This window comes from Brachyhypopomus gauderio, chromosome 1, assembly GCF_052324685.1.
Source record: "Brachyhypopomus gauderio isolate BG-103 chromosome 1, BGAUD_0.2, whole genome shotgun sequence".
Taxonomy (NCBI): Eukaryota; Metazoa; Chordata; class Actinopteri; order Gymnotiformes; family Hypopomidae; genus Brachyhypopomus; species Brachyhypopomus gauderio.
Genome location: NC_135211.1, coordinates 591,785 through 606,649, shown reverse-complemented (window position 1 = coordinate 606,649; position 14,865 = coordinate 591,785). Strand labels below are relative to the sequence as shown.

The window sequence follows — 14,865 nt, the reverse complement described above, 5'->3', positions numbered from 1 at the left end:
TGGGATGGTTGTAACACCTTGAATTCCTCCAAACAGAAACAAGCTAGAGTGATTACACTCACTGTGCACGTGCTCAGTTAGACTGTCTTCTTGCTGACAAAAAAGGAGCCACATTTGAAACTCCCAGAGAAGGTAATCACCAAAAGTGTTTTTTTTTTAATGTAAAAATTTTACTTTTCTATCAGAGGTATTTTTTGGATACTGTCCTGAGATCAAATATCTATGAATCCAAACAAGTATTATTAGAATCACTGTTTTGTAAGCTAAAAATAGAATTTATTAACATGTGTCCAACTAGCAGTCAGGCTCGTTCACATGAGGTGAAAACATAACTGGTGATACTGGGACGATTGTAACGCCTTGTTACAACCGTCCCTGAACCAAGTAGTCAGTGACAATGACCATTTATGATCTGCCAAGCATTGTGAAGAGTGCCCTTCCCCTGGCTGCAACAACATCAAATATTCAGGCAGGGTTTGTATGCACTGGAATTTGGCCTTTTTAAAGAGATATTTTTAATGACAGTGACTTTGCACCATCCCTGGTCACAGATCGCCCACCGCCAGCAGTGACACCACAGGTTCCATCTTCCACTGCAGCTGCAGTGAATGCAGTTTCATGTATTACAGCTCCAACACCCACTGTGGCAACGGTGGCATCCTACACACCACCTGCAGCATCCTGCCATCACACCATGTGTGGTGTCTGAACCTTCATCCTCCCATCACACCATGTGTGGTGTCTGAACCTTCATCCTCCCATCACACCATGTGTGGTGTCTGAACCTTCATCCTCCCATCACACCATGTGTGGTGTCTGAACCTTCATCCTCCCATCACACCATGTGTGGTGTCTGAACCTTCATCCTCCCCATCACACCATGTGTGGTGTCTTCATCCTCCCATCACACCGTGTGTGGTGCCTGAACCTTCATCCTCCCCATCACACCATGTGTGGTGTCTGAACCTTCATCCCCCCATCACACCATGTGTGGAACCTTCATCCTCCCCATCACACCATGTGTGGTGTCTTCATCCTCCCATCACACCATGTGTGGTGTCTGATCCTTCATCCTCCCCATCACACCATGTGTGGTGCCTGAACCTTCATCCTCCCATCACACCATGTGTGGTGTCTGAACCTTCATCCTCCCCATCACACCATGTGTGGTGCCTGAACCTTCATCCTCCCCATCACACCATGTGTGGTGCCTGAACCTTCATCCTCCCATCACACCATGTGTGGTGTCTGAACCTTCATCCTCCCATCACACCATGTGTGGTGTCTGAACCTTCATCCTCCCATCACACCATGTGTGGTGCCTGAACCTTCATCCTCCCCATCACACCATGTGTGGTGCCTGAACCTTCATCCTCCCATCACACCATGTGTGGTGTCTGAACCTTCATCCTCCCATCACACCATGTGTGGTGTCTTCATCCTCCCATCACACCATGTGTGGTGTCTGAACCTTCATCCTCCCATCACACCATGTGTGGTGTCTGAACCTTCATCCTCCCATCACACCATGTGTGGTGTCTGAACCTTCATTCCTCCCATCACACCATGTGTGGTGTCTGAACCTTCATCCTCCCATCACACCGTGTGTGGTGTCTGAACCTTCATCCTCCCATCACACCATGTGTGGTGTCTGAACCTTCATCCTCCCATCACACCATGTGTGGTGTCTGAACCTTCATCCTCCCATCACACCATGTGTGGTCTGAACCTTCATTCCTCCCATCACACCATGTGTGGTGTCTGAACCTTCATCCTCCCATCACACCATGTGTGGTCTGAACCTTCATCCTCCCATCACACCATGTGTGGTGTCTGATCCTTCATCCTCCCATCACACCATGTGTGGTGTCTGAACCTTCATCCTCCCATCACACCATGTGTGGTGTCTGAACCTTCATCCTCCCATCACACCACGTGTGGTGTCTGAACCCTGTACCCTGGGACGGTTGTAACAGTGAAGTGACTGTATTTAAATCAATTTTGCAACCTGTAGCCTACATATTTCATAAACCCACTTAAATACATTGTTTCAGTAGTTGACACATTGAAGTTCATAATATAGCAAATTGGCTATTCCAGTGTAAATGGTTTTTGATTTATTGATTTATTATTTGATTTATCACAAAAAGTGTTTGTCCCTGGTCTCCCCTAATATTATGACATCGAATCACGACAAACAAGCATTGAGTGATAAAGGCGTGAGGACTAGCACAGACACACTGGCCTGTTTGTTTGTGGGTGTTGACCTTCAGTGGACAATTCCCAGTCAGTCTGAAGTCCGTTACACTGGTCCAGGCGTGTCAAGTGAATGCTCAGATTGTTGGACACTCTCTCATAACGGGTAAGTGAAATAAAAAAATAATTCGTTTCCTAATAACTGTGTAACATTAATTTTAAAGCGAACGACAGACAAGCTGTAGCACTAATGCTCCAGAAGCTGTGTTGACAGTTAGCAGTTACCCACTGTCGACAAATTGTCGCCCCAAAATTATTTTATTGTACGCTGAAATTTGATATATAACACCTAACATTAAATAAAAATATATGGGGCCAGATTCACCAAACTTTACAGCAGCTGCATAAAATGCGACACGGCAACATGATTAATTTCTAGCGTTATGTAAAGTCAGCATGCCAGTAATTAGGGCACCGATGTGATATTACAGCCGCGCATAACATGAAACCAGTGAAGACCCACACATAAACGAGTCTATAGTGTCGTGGAAATTTCCTGAAAACACTCAGACGTGGTTACAAGAGATACAAAAGTAAAAAGCGTGAGAGTCTCGTCTAGAAGAAGAACTCTGAGGAGAGAGGGCAGTCCAATCTCCTTTATTCCTTTATCACATGTTTACAGTACATTTGGGCACACTGAGAAACTGAGGGGGGAGAATGCACAGTAGACAGCTTTCGTCTCACACGTGTATTCCTCATAATATGGATCTTTTAGCGGAAGAAACTGACATCAGTTGTGCAAGCACAAGGACTTGATTACAAATGAATCACTGAACCGAATCACTGCTCAACATTATTCACAGTATTTCCGCTAATGTACTAAATCATAATGTTCTTATGAACTTAAATGACATTAGCAAATTTCCCTCACAATAGCTAGCCTACATATTAAAACAGACAGATGACTTCGGTAATAATGATAGTGAACTGAAAACTGTATTCTGTCGAGTAGTGCTACTTAACGGATAAATCCCATTTTTATGCTCATCAAAAAGTTTTGATGTAAAATAATCCGATTCTGTACTGGGATCTTATTCTTATAGGATATTAGCATATCAAGATACGCTGTCCCTGATTTTTTTATCTAGATGTTGAGACAGTATAACACGTACATTCCGTGATCTTCCTCTCCTTTAGTTAATGAGTCCTAACTAACTAACCAACCCTAACCCTAGTTAATGAGCCCTGATGTATGGGACTAAACCAGGTTTGTCACGCCCGTTTGTCTTACTTTCAGACTGCAACTGCACTGCTGCGCTGATTACCGATATATATATATATATATATATATATATATATATATATATATATATATATATATATATATAATTTTTTTTATCATGGCAGACCAGCAATATTTTATCTCATCAATCTACATGTGGTGATAGTTACTTCCCTTTTGTAATACATAAACATAAACCTATGTAACGTTGTGCGCTGTCCTGTGCGAATTGAATGACCCGACAGGCTCTGCTTGTTTCTATGTGGCTTTGCAGATTATATACCTCATACTCATAAATAAACAAAGACTACCAACGTAGATTATATACCTCATACTCATAAATAAACAAACAATATCAACGTAGATTATATACCTCATACTCATAAATAAACAAAGACTACCAACGTAGATTATATACCTCATACTCATAAATAAACAAACAATATCAACGTAGATTATATGCCTCATACTCATAAATAAACAAAGACTACCAACGTAGATTATATACCTCATACTCATAAATAAACAAAGACTACCAACATAGATTATATGCCTCATACTCATAAATAAACAATATCAACGTAGATTATATACCTCATACTCATAAATAAACAAACAATATCAACATAGATTATATACCTCATACTCATAAATAAACAAAGACTACCAACGTAGATTATATACCTCATACTCATAAATAAACAAAGACTACCAACGTAGATTATATACCTCATACTCATAAATAAACAAAGACTACCAACGTAGATTATATACCTCATACTCATAAATAAACAGACTACCAACGTAGATTATATACCTCATACTCATAAATAAACAAAGAACATCAACGTAGATTATATACCTCATACTCATAAATAAACAAAGACTACCAACGTAGATTATATACCTCATACTCATAAATAAACAAAGACTACCAACGTAGAGTATATACCTCATACTCATAAATAAACAAAGACTACCAACGTAGATTATATACCTCATACTCATAAATAAACAAAGACTACCAACGTAGATTATATACCTCATACTCATAAATAAACAAACAATATCAACGTAGATTATATACCTCATACTCATAAATAAACAAACACTACCAACGTAGATTATATACCTCATACTCATAAATAAACAAACACTACCAACGTAGATTATATACCTCATACTCATAAATAAAGACTACCAACGTAGATTATATACCTCATACTCATAAATAAACAAACAATATCAACGTAGATTATATGCCTCATACTCATAAATAAACAAACACTACCAACGTAGATTATATACCTCATACTCATAAATAAACAAAGACTACCAACGTAGATTATATACCTCATACTCATAAATAAACAAACACTACCAAACTTTTGTAGATTATATACCTCATACTCATAAATAAACAAACACTACCAAACTTTTGTAGATTATATACCTCACACTCATAAATAAACAAACACTACCAACCTTTTGTAGATTATATACCTCATACTCATAAATAAACAAACACTACCAACCTTTTGTAGATTATATACCTCATACTCATAAATAAACAAACACTACCAACGTTTTGCAGACATCAATACTGTAATAATTTTCTTTGAATTCTCCCAGGTAGGTATTGTATATAGGCCTACCTCTAAAACTCCTCTAAAATCTTCCTCTAAAATTTTGCAAATGTTTGTCATCACACGCAGTCCAAACAGGGCAAAATATGCTATATAAAAGACCGACTGCTAGAAATTACATTATGAAATAGAATGCTCATTTTATTTTTGCTCTCAATTCATTTTTTGACTAATAAGTGAATCAATCATCTCTACTATCACAAACATCAAAATTAATGTTACATTCACGAATGGCCAGGCTCCTGTCTCCGTTACACCCATACTTAAAAAAAGGAATATGATAATTAATCCAGACAAAAGATAAACAACTTGAAAATACTTGTGCTGTAAGTCTTACACAAGATAATCCTGAAGGAAATGCATGGTTAAACTTTAATTGATATAAGAGTTATTAGAATATCAGATGATAGGACTTATTTTTACTAATAAATCAGGAAACAGCTACACTGAAAAAACAAACTTGTAAAATTTACTTGATAAAATCCTCGTAACAATTTGCACTAACATTGTTAAAGTTAATATTACTGCCGTAATAAGTACATTTTACTTGTAAAAATCAAGTAAATTGTACATACCACTAAACTGTACATCTCTAAATATATTAAGTGAATGTTACTTAATTATATTGAAGGCAAAAGTTATATGTACTTAAATTAATTATGTACAGTCCATTTAGTTTTTTTTCATACATACAAAATTTGGAGTAGGGTTTATTTAAAAAAAACTTCCAGGTAAAAACAGCAAGTAAATTTAACAAACTGCCAAATATATTGTTTATTACAGTATTAATTTCTGATACAAAGCATAAATTTAAATGTTACATGCTGTGAAGTATTGCACAACATATTGTGAAGAAGCTAGAAAACTTGCTCCTTTTATTGCTGCAGCAACAGTGTGTAATATCACACAAGAGATGAACACTTCACTCTTACAAACACTTATATAAAACGCAACCTCACTCACCTCTCTATTCTAGCTACTAGACACAAACGGTGCCTAAGATGAACTCAAGTGGCATTCTGAGTAGATGAATGCCCCGCCCCCTACTAAACTACAGCAACTCCAGGCCTAGCCTGCGATGCTACAATGTATAAAGCTTTAAATATTCTTAAAATATTCATATTGATAAAATAAATAAAGACTTCAGCAGCTAAACGACATAACTAAGACGTTAACATAGCGAAGCCTTTCCAAAAACACACTTGAACCTAAAGTACATTAAAATGATATCTACACTGTTAATACTTTAATGGTGACCATCCATATTTCTGAACGTAAATTGCTAATCCCAGTTAGCACAAGTTACTTTGCTAATACTTCTGTCAGGCAGGTCAATAATCCGAACTGGAAATAAACTAACATTGCCTGAGTTAAGCTAATTGTTTGGTTCGTTAACATGACAGGCTCATCTCACGTAACGTTTATTTTAAAAGTGGAAAATGTACGTTAAACTGTACGTTAAATCTCTGATGCACTCCGTGTAAAAAACATTTGAGTTGTTGACATCACTACTGCGCATGCATGGATCCTGCAAGTGACCTTTTACTTTCTGTTTTCAGTTTTGCATCTCACAAAAAGAAAAATTACAAAAACGTAAATTTTACTTTGCCATTTAGACAAAAATTTACAAATGTATTTGAAGACAAACAATTACAAAGACACACCAAGTATTGCATATAATTTTATGTAAAATTCTTAAGTAACTAGACTGTACTAGATTATTCTTTTAGATAGTACTTAAATAAACTTAATAATATTTACAAAGTCAAAAAATCATTTTTTACAGTGTACTATCGCACATCCTTGGAGACATGTCTGGGTATGAGTGAATGTATTAATACCTTTGTGACGCGCGGGCAGGGCGAAGGACGAGACACGGGAATCCTTGCTCACTGACGTCACGGTTACTTTTATTGACAAATAAGCGCATATAGCGCACGAAGAACAAAGATACATTCACACAACAACGTGTATCCTTAGACAACGACGAGCACAGGACACTGCGTGAGCGCACATTAAATAGACAAACCACATTAGCCCCATGTGATTACGAGACGATTCACAGGTGATACACATTATCACACGATATAGCCTTCACCACGGAATTCCACAGACGCAGACAAAGCACGTGGACCACGTATACACACGCCCAAAGGGGAGGGGCCGGGGTCCTCAACGTGACAACCTTCTCATCCATATTCAATGTAAAAACAGAGACCTTTTCAACTGACAAATTATCCAATCTGATTAAAGCTCAATCAAAATGATAGATAGATAGAACAATCACACAAACTGAAATCTGAGTGGTGTCAATCAATTAAAAAGTTTGAGTTAATCAAAATGGTAGACTGTGATTATTTACAATTACACAAATTTAAATTGAGTAATTAGTATTTATTCAGTATGTCCTCAGTATTTGCTATTGGAGAGTTATAGTTATTGGAGAGGGATATGATGTACCTAGCAAACAAGTGGCTAGAGAAACCTCAGAATAGTTGATCTGATTTCTGAATTAAAATCAGAATTATAATCTCTTAATTTGCTAAGTAAACATGGCCACAACTTCATAAGTCAAATATCAAACACATGAAGAACAGTCATACAGTAATGTTTGTTACTAAGAGAATATAAAGAGATCGCCTGTAAATTGTTTGCAGAGTAACCCAAATGAATGCACCCAAATGTGAGTAAACGTGACTAGGCTTATTTAAGAAACTGAACAAACAGTATGTTTGAACTCATAAAGACTATTGAAGCAGTTGCTGAATACTAGAAAACAATGAGTGGAACCAGCAGGTGGTATGGAAGCAGAAGGGAACGTGAACTCAGATATTATATTGAATATTATAATAATTGAGATTCTGCTCAGCCCCCCCCAACCCCCCCCCCCGTAATTTGATTTTCCTCTGTAGCAGACAACCCTTGTGTTAGGTCATATAGTATATAATATAGCGCGAGAGGCGCGAGGGTTCGCGCGGCGAAAATGACATAATCGCAGTGCGCGCTGTCGATTCGCGAGGTCGTGCACCTCTCGAATTTTGTAACTTCGCGCACACCGCGCCTCAGCGCAATGAACAAAATCATGTTTGCAGGGTTCATACACCTTTACAAGGTGGAATTAAAGCACTTGTACGTCATTTTAAAGGTCCATTTCAATATTTCCCAGCACGTTAAATTTATTTAAGTTAAATATTTATACATATACTCGAAATGATTCGAAATAATTAGCTTTTAATCACATTATTTAATGGTTGTTTATTTTCAAAACGTCCAGTCTTAACGTCTTCACGTTCTCTCATGTTTCGTCCTGGAATTACAAGAGGCTCGTATTTGTTAACGTAATACAAGAGAACTGTTCAGTCAGACAGATATTGGTTGTGAAACGAAGTAGTTACAATTTCAACATTTTCAAGTACTTTAGCCTAAATTCCAGCACTTTTCAAACCTGGAACACAATGCAACATTAAAAATCGTCAGGTAAATGTTTTTTCTTTCTTTTCTGCGCTCCAGATTTCTGTTTACTTTAACTATCCACCACTGTATTTCCCGCTGTTGGGCGGGTACCAGCCGGCTACGGTCAGTGCTAATCAAACCATTTTTCAGTGGGAGGCGGATAGGTAAAAAACATATATATTTTAGCCATTGAGCTTATTTTGAGTACAGAATTTTATATTAATGAAAGATTTCAAGATTATTTAAAAATTATAGACTTTAAATAAAAAATAAATTGCTGGGCTCTTTGATGGGCCCCCCTGGCCCTGGGGCCCGGGACAACAGACCCGGTTGTCCCCCCTGTCGACGGGGCTGAATAATAATAACAAATCAATTCTGTTCTCTTTTAGCAATGCTTTAGCAGCTGTTAATGATATATTGTAATAATTGACATCCTGCTCATTTATATTATAATAACCAATTAATGTTCTCTTTACAGCTCTGTGGTTAAGAAGAAGTGTGTAACAAGCACATTTCTATGATACAAGTTCAGATGTAGCAGATGTAGATGGTTTCAGTCATTATATTTCAAACTTTCTAATCAGACCTTTAAAACATTTGACAACATCTGAGACCCCTGTAATACTCAAAGGTAGCGTTAATCCTAAACCTAAACCCTAACCCAGGAGCACAGAGCCACACCTACAAACACACAAGACCAACAAAATTAATCCCTAATTCAGCTCTGTTGTGTTTGAAATGTCAGACTATTTTACAGCACGTGGTAACATCTTCGACAAACTCACTCTCAAGGAGAGACTTAGTGACTGCTCTCTGTATAATGTGCACTACACATGGCATATGAACAATCCCTTCACTGGTCTTCAGCAGTGTTGAGGAGTCTTTGCAATTGGTTATCCTAGTGACACTAGTGACAAACTTGCCCTGGTCACACTCTGCCAGTGTAGTTTAGTTTTTTCTAACATACATTTTGAGGGTTTGTAATACAAACTATCAGGGAATGTTAAGCTAGTCATCGTGCCAGGAAAAACATTGCATGTCAGGAATTGAAGGTATTTGGGGTCAAATTTCAAGCTTTAGGCTAACTCACTGAAGATGCTGTTTGTTCATAAAATTCCTTCCACTTTGCTCTCTGACCCTTCTCCTCCTGCACTGCACGACTCATTTATCTGGTGATACTCAGAAACACACTGTACGGTCTCAACCAGTGACTCTTCTGCACTCCGTATTTATATTCATACGCCTTATTTAATGCAGTCTGCACTGTGTCCTTTGTTGATGCATTTAGCACTTTATTGCAACATGCAACTCTGCACATGTTAAGTTTACTGGTGTATGTGCGTGTTTGTGTGTCCAGGTTGTGTGATGTTTTATGTAATGTTGTCAACACAAGTTCCTTGTGTGTGTGAGCAAACTTGGCAAATAAAGAATTACAATTCTGAATGCTTTACACAAAAATGCTTTTTGTTTTCAGGGGAAAAGTTGGATTTAATTAAAATATTACTATTAAGACTATTATAATTTAATTAAAATATTACTATTAAGACTGTTATAATTTCATTAAAATATTACTATTAAGACTATTATAATTTTATTAAAATATTACTATTAAGACTATTATAATTTCCTCAGGTATGTATATCGTTAAAACATCTTATGTTTGCTCAACTCTACATAAAGTTTTAGCTATATAAGTTAATTACTAATATCTATTACTTTTCTGGTATATTGTGATATCTTTATCATGTGCAGAAACTCCAACAAATAGAAGATCTACCACTGCAGCTGTGACAGTGGGAGGGAGGAAGACTCCAGTGTGAATATGGAGAGTCTTTATTCTCCATCAAACAAAGGAACAAAAGAACAATAAGCACATCAGCGAATTGCAAAGAAACCAGTTAGGGTTAGGGGTTGGTGTTGGGGTTAGGGTTAGGAGTTATGGTTGGGAGATATGGTTAAGGGTTAAGTGAGGGTTGGGATTAGCAGTTAGGGTTAGTGTTAGAGTTGGGGTTAGGTGTTAAAGTTAGATTGGGGTTGTGGCTTAATGTTAGGTGTTAGGATTAGGGTTGGGGTTAGTATTAGGTGTTAGGTGTTAGGATTAGGTTAGGGTTTGGGGTTAGTGTTAGTGTTAAGTGTTAGGGTTGTGGGTTAGGATTAGGTGTTAGTGTTAGATGTTAGAGTTTGTGTTAGCCAGTTTTCAAACAGGGAAAATTAAAACCTGCTGGTGGTAAAGGCTCATGGTGTGGTGATTCAGACAAGCAGTTTCTGTTGGTACGTCTCCTAGGTGACAGTCGAGCAATTTCACTCTATATGTTTCCTAGGTGATACAGACAAACAGCTTCACTTGGTACGTCTCCTAGGTGACAGACAAGCAGCATCTCTCTGCAGGTCTCCTAGTCGCTGTATTGACAAGCAATGCACAGCACTAGGTTAGACTAACCCTAGCCTAGAATACCTGTGATCAGTGATTATGTGATTTAGAGTGAGGCAGGTGTCCACAGAACTCTACCATCTACATTTGATTGTATAGCCTGTTTGATTGTTTATCCTGTTTTGTTGTTTAGCTTGTCTTATGTGTAATGTTTCATGTTTGAAATGTTACACATGCATTTCATGTTTGAATGCATGCATGCATTTCATGTTTGAAATGTTACACATGCATTTCCAAGCAAGTAATAAGTATTGCATTTAGATGTTCACAACAGCGTTTGCTGGCGTTGTAAGCGCCCTAAACAGTGTTTCTGAGCATAACTTGGGGCAAAAGTGCAACTTTTGAAGAATGAATTGAAAAGTCATATATCTCTAGAAAACAGTGTTTTAATGTGTTAACAAGCTGTTTATATAAGCGCTCTAAACAGTGTTTCTGAGCATAACATAGTGCTATAGTGAAACTTTTGAAGAATGACTTGAAAACTCATATTCTGTTTGAAAACAGTGTATTCATGTGAAAACAAGTTGTTTTATCATGTTTGCAATGTTACACATGCATTTCCAAGCAAGTAGTAAGTCTTGCATTTAAGCGTTCACAACAGGAAACAAGACACTTGTGAGCAGCATCTGCTCAGTTGCTATTTGTCAGTAGTCAGTTATTAGTAATACACTCCCACACACATAAGCACACATACCACCCAACCCCTACACACACATACACACAGAAGCACAGACACAGAGAAGCACACACACCCACCCAGAAGATCGTAGCAGTCAAAGATGTTAATTCAGTGGGTTCTTCGTTAATCAGTCATTTATGTACATTTGTCTGTGTCTCTCCATTCTGACTGGAAGGTCCACTGCCAGCAAAATGAAGGTTTTTGTGGGAGTCTGTCTGGTGTTTGGCCTGAGCCTTCTGGGTCTGGGTGAGTATTACACTATTACAGTGAGTGCTCCTGCTGTCTGTACAGGAGGGAATGCTTGTGAGGACCCCAACCCTAACCCTAACCCAGGAGAGAATGCCTGTGAGGACCCCAACCCTAACCCAGGAGAGAATGCCTGTGAGGACTTCTGGCTGTGTTCTGATTTCAGTGTAATAATTCTGTCTTTCTCTCACACACATTTTGATTACTCCAACACACCCACAGGTTCTGCAATTAAGTGCTTCAAGTGTAAGGACTACACTGGCAGCTGCAGCAAAACCCAGGACTGTAGATTTGAGGATGCCTGTCTGTCACTGCATGAGAGAGGTGGATCAGCTAACACACACACACACGCACGCACGCACGCACGCACGCACGCACGCACACACACACACACACACACACACACACACACCTTATACCTATTTTGATGCACATTCAAGCACACACATCTTGTTTACTGTAATAACCGAATGGCTCAAAATGGTCAGTTGACACACGCTCTCTGTTCTAGGTGGTTTAACATACCGGCAGTGTATAAAGTACTCAGACTGTGAGAAGAGTATGCTGACACAGATGTTCCCCCACATCTCCAGCTTCAAATACTCCTGCTGCATGTCCGACCTGTGTAACCACGCTCCCCTAACTGTGGCACGCAGCTCGCTGCTGGGCTTACTGGCCTCTCTGGCCGTCTTCTTGTGGTGTGTTCTCTAAGCTTCTTCCAGCTCATCCAAACCAAACTCTGCCCTCTGCCCTCTTGGTGCTACTGAGATACTGTTCATAAACCTGAGCGCCTCTCCGTAAGAGAGCTGATGATGAACCACACCTGGTGAGCTACAAGTTAACCTCTGCAATGGCCATGTGTTTAGTTATACTGTGCAACATGGAGTCAGTTATACCTTTTCTCCTGATGTTTTCCCTGTTTGAACGCATTACAGCCTGGAAGTAAAGTGGGTGTTTATCATATTTCATTGACACAACATGCCTTCATGTGAGACCTTAATCAACTGTTCACATGACAAATGTTGAAGTTAATTGAAGTCATGTGATCAGTTGATTAGGCATGACTCGTATTTGGGGTTTTCGAAGCAAAGGCGGATGAATACATATATGAATTCATGTACCCACAACATTTAGACGATGTGTGTTATCCTTCCACTTCATCAGTCTAGACCTTTTTCTTAGTCCATTAAAATCCATTGTAATTCATTGTTGTAATACATCTGAGAAAGAAGAAGAGTAAGATGGTGAATGCTTTTACATGGTGCTATATGTATAGGTTGTACACCAAAGGTACTTCCTCAGTGTCCTCATGTCTTTGTAAGAGAGAGAGAGGGGCTGGGTGAGGTGAACAGGAAGTGACCATGGTTCTGAATTAAACCATATTCATGTAATCACACAACGTTAGCGCACAGCACTAGTACAGAGCGCTAGCACACAGCATGTTTAACCCAGGTGAGCACAGCCCCCAGCCTCTTCATAAGGACCTCCACTCACCCCCCGTCTTTATAACCTGCGTCAGCATGCCCGTGTGTGCACTAATGGGTCGAGGGTGAGATTTCTACACCTCGGTTAATTAATTATGTGGCAGTATTAAGACTGAGGGACTGTTCTTCTGGGTAGAGAAATGCAGGTTGGACTCTCCTGAAGACAAAACGTATGGACTTTGTAATAGTTTTAATATGCTTTATAGAAATTAGGCAGAGGTGCAGAGGTCTATTTTATATAACATTTAAACAAGGTTTTGTATATATAATTATTTTAAAACTCATTAGGTATGTGTGATCAATAAAGAACAATTTTAAAGACACAAAGGCCTGTTTTTTTCAGCCACTCCTGAAGGGGAGTTCAGTCCAATGACTAGCATGTAACTAGCATGTTCTCTATTAATCTTTAATGTAACCTTGCTTAGGGGTTTTGTTAAATTCAAATATCAAACTTTTCAGTAATGTGATGGGGCATCATTAGTGGGTGGAATTGGGGAAGACTAAATAAAAGGGTGTTTAAAAGGCCCATATCTTTAATTAAAAGTGTTTAATCAATCAAGACTTGTATCTGTTTATTGGAGCACTTTCTATGACCAACACTTCAGGACTTGCTTTGTCCCTTTCCAATTTCAAGCCCCTGGTTCTCTGCTAAGGTAATGATGGAGTGGTGGAGTGGTGAATCACACCAGCCTTCATCTTCACTGCTTCACCATATCTTGTGGCTCCTCGTGGTCCTGCAATAGTCTAGCATCCTGTACTGGTAGACTATTTCATCCTGTACTGGTACTCTCCTCCATCATATCATACACATCATATATCACATCATACAGTATATATGAAGCTGCTGTAAAACCTCATGTCTTTACTGAAGCTCAGCTCACTGTTCTTTCTCCCAGTCTCTTCCACCGATAACGTTATTGTCATAGAGCTCCCCCTGCTGTCTCAAACAAAACACCAGACTCATGACCAAAGCAGATATTTCCTTTTCCAGAAAACACTCAAAAGGTTTACCCAAACATGTTCTCCTTTGCTTTAGTCTTACTGTGTAAACAAAATTGGACTTTCCTGTTTCCCGTCTATTGTTTTGTTCTGTGTAGGTCCAGGCTGTGTGGCCTCACTACAGGTCACTCAGACCAAGTACTGCAGGGTTGCCAACTCTCACGCATTGAGCGTGAGACACACGCATTTGACCGTTTTCACACGCTCTCACGCCACACTTCCGATATCTCACGCCGAAAAAAAAAATCCAGTTTATTTACCTCAGATCCACATATATGATTCAATACGTTACTAGTTCGCTAGCCCTGGCGCCATCCACCGGCGATATAACACTGAATCTGTGTCCATTTTACGTTCGCCCCCCCGCTCAACAAAATACACTCGCCACCGGCTCCAGGTTAAAATCTCACTCCAAGCGAACGTCAAAAGTTGGCAACCCTGAAGTACTA

General features: G+C 38.9%; 1 protein-coding gene across 1 annotated transcript; it reads left to right on the top strand.

Annotated features, from left to right (window-relative positions):
* Nucleotides 1–2,208: 2,208 nt before the first annotated feature.
* On the top strand, nucleotides 2,209–13,899 carry cd59a (CD59 molecule (CD59 blood group) a). The gene is made up of 4 exons (XM_077002802.1): nucleotides 2,209–2,362; nucleotides 11,863–11,933; nucleotides 12,156–12,257; nucleotides 12,445–13,899. The coding sequence occupies exons 2-4, from the start codon at nucleotides 11,879–11,881 to the stop codon at nucleotides 12,642–12,644; spliced, it is 357 nt and encodes a 118-aa protein (XP_076858917.1). The 5' UTR covers nucleotides 2,209–2,362; nucleotides 11,863–11,878; the 3' UTR covers nucleotides 12,645–13,899.
* Nucleotides 13,900–14,865: the final 966 nt, after the last annotated feature.

Bases quoted from the DNA above. Each gene is read 5' to 3' on its own strand.
- cd59a (XM_077002802.1), top strand. From the start codon at position 11,879: ATGAAGGTTTTTGTGGGAGTCTGTCTGGTGTTTGGCCTGAGCCTTCTG. The intron at 11,934-12,155 runs GTGAGTATTACA...ACACACCCACAG, and splicing joins CCTGAGCCTTCTGGGTCTGG to GTTCTGCAATTAAGTGCTTC. The intron at 12,258-12,444 runs GTGGATCAGCTA...TCTCTGTTCTAG, and splicing joins TCTGTCACTGCATGAGAGAG to GTGGTTTAACATACCGGCAG.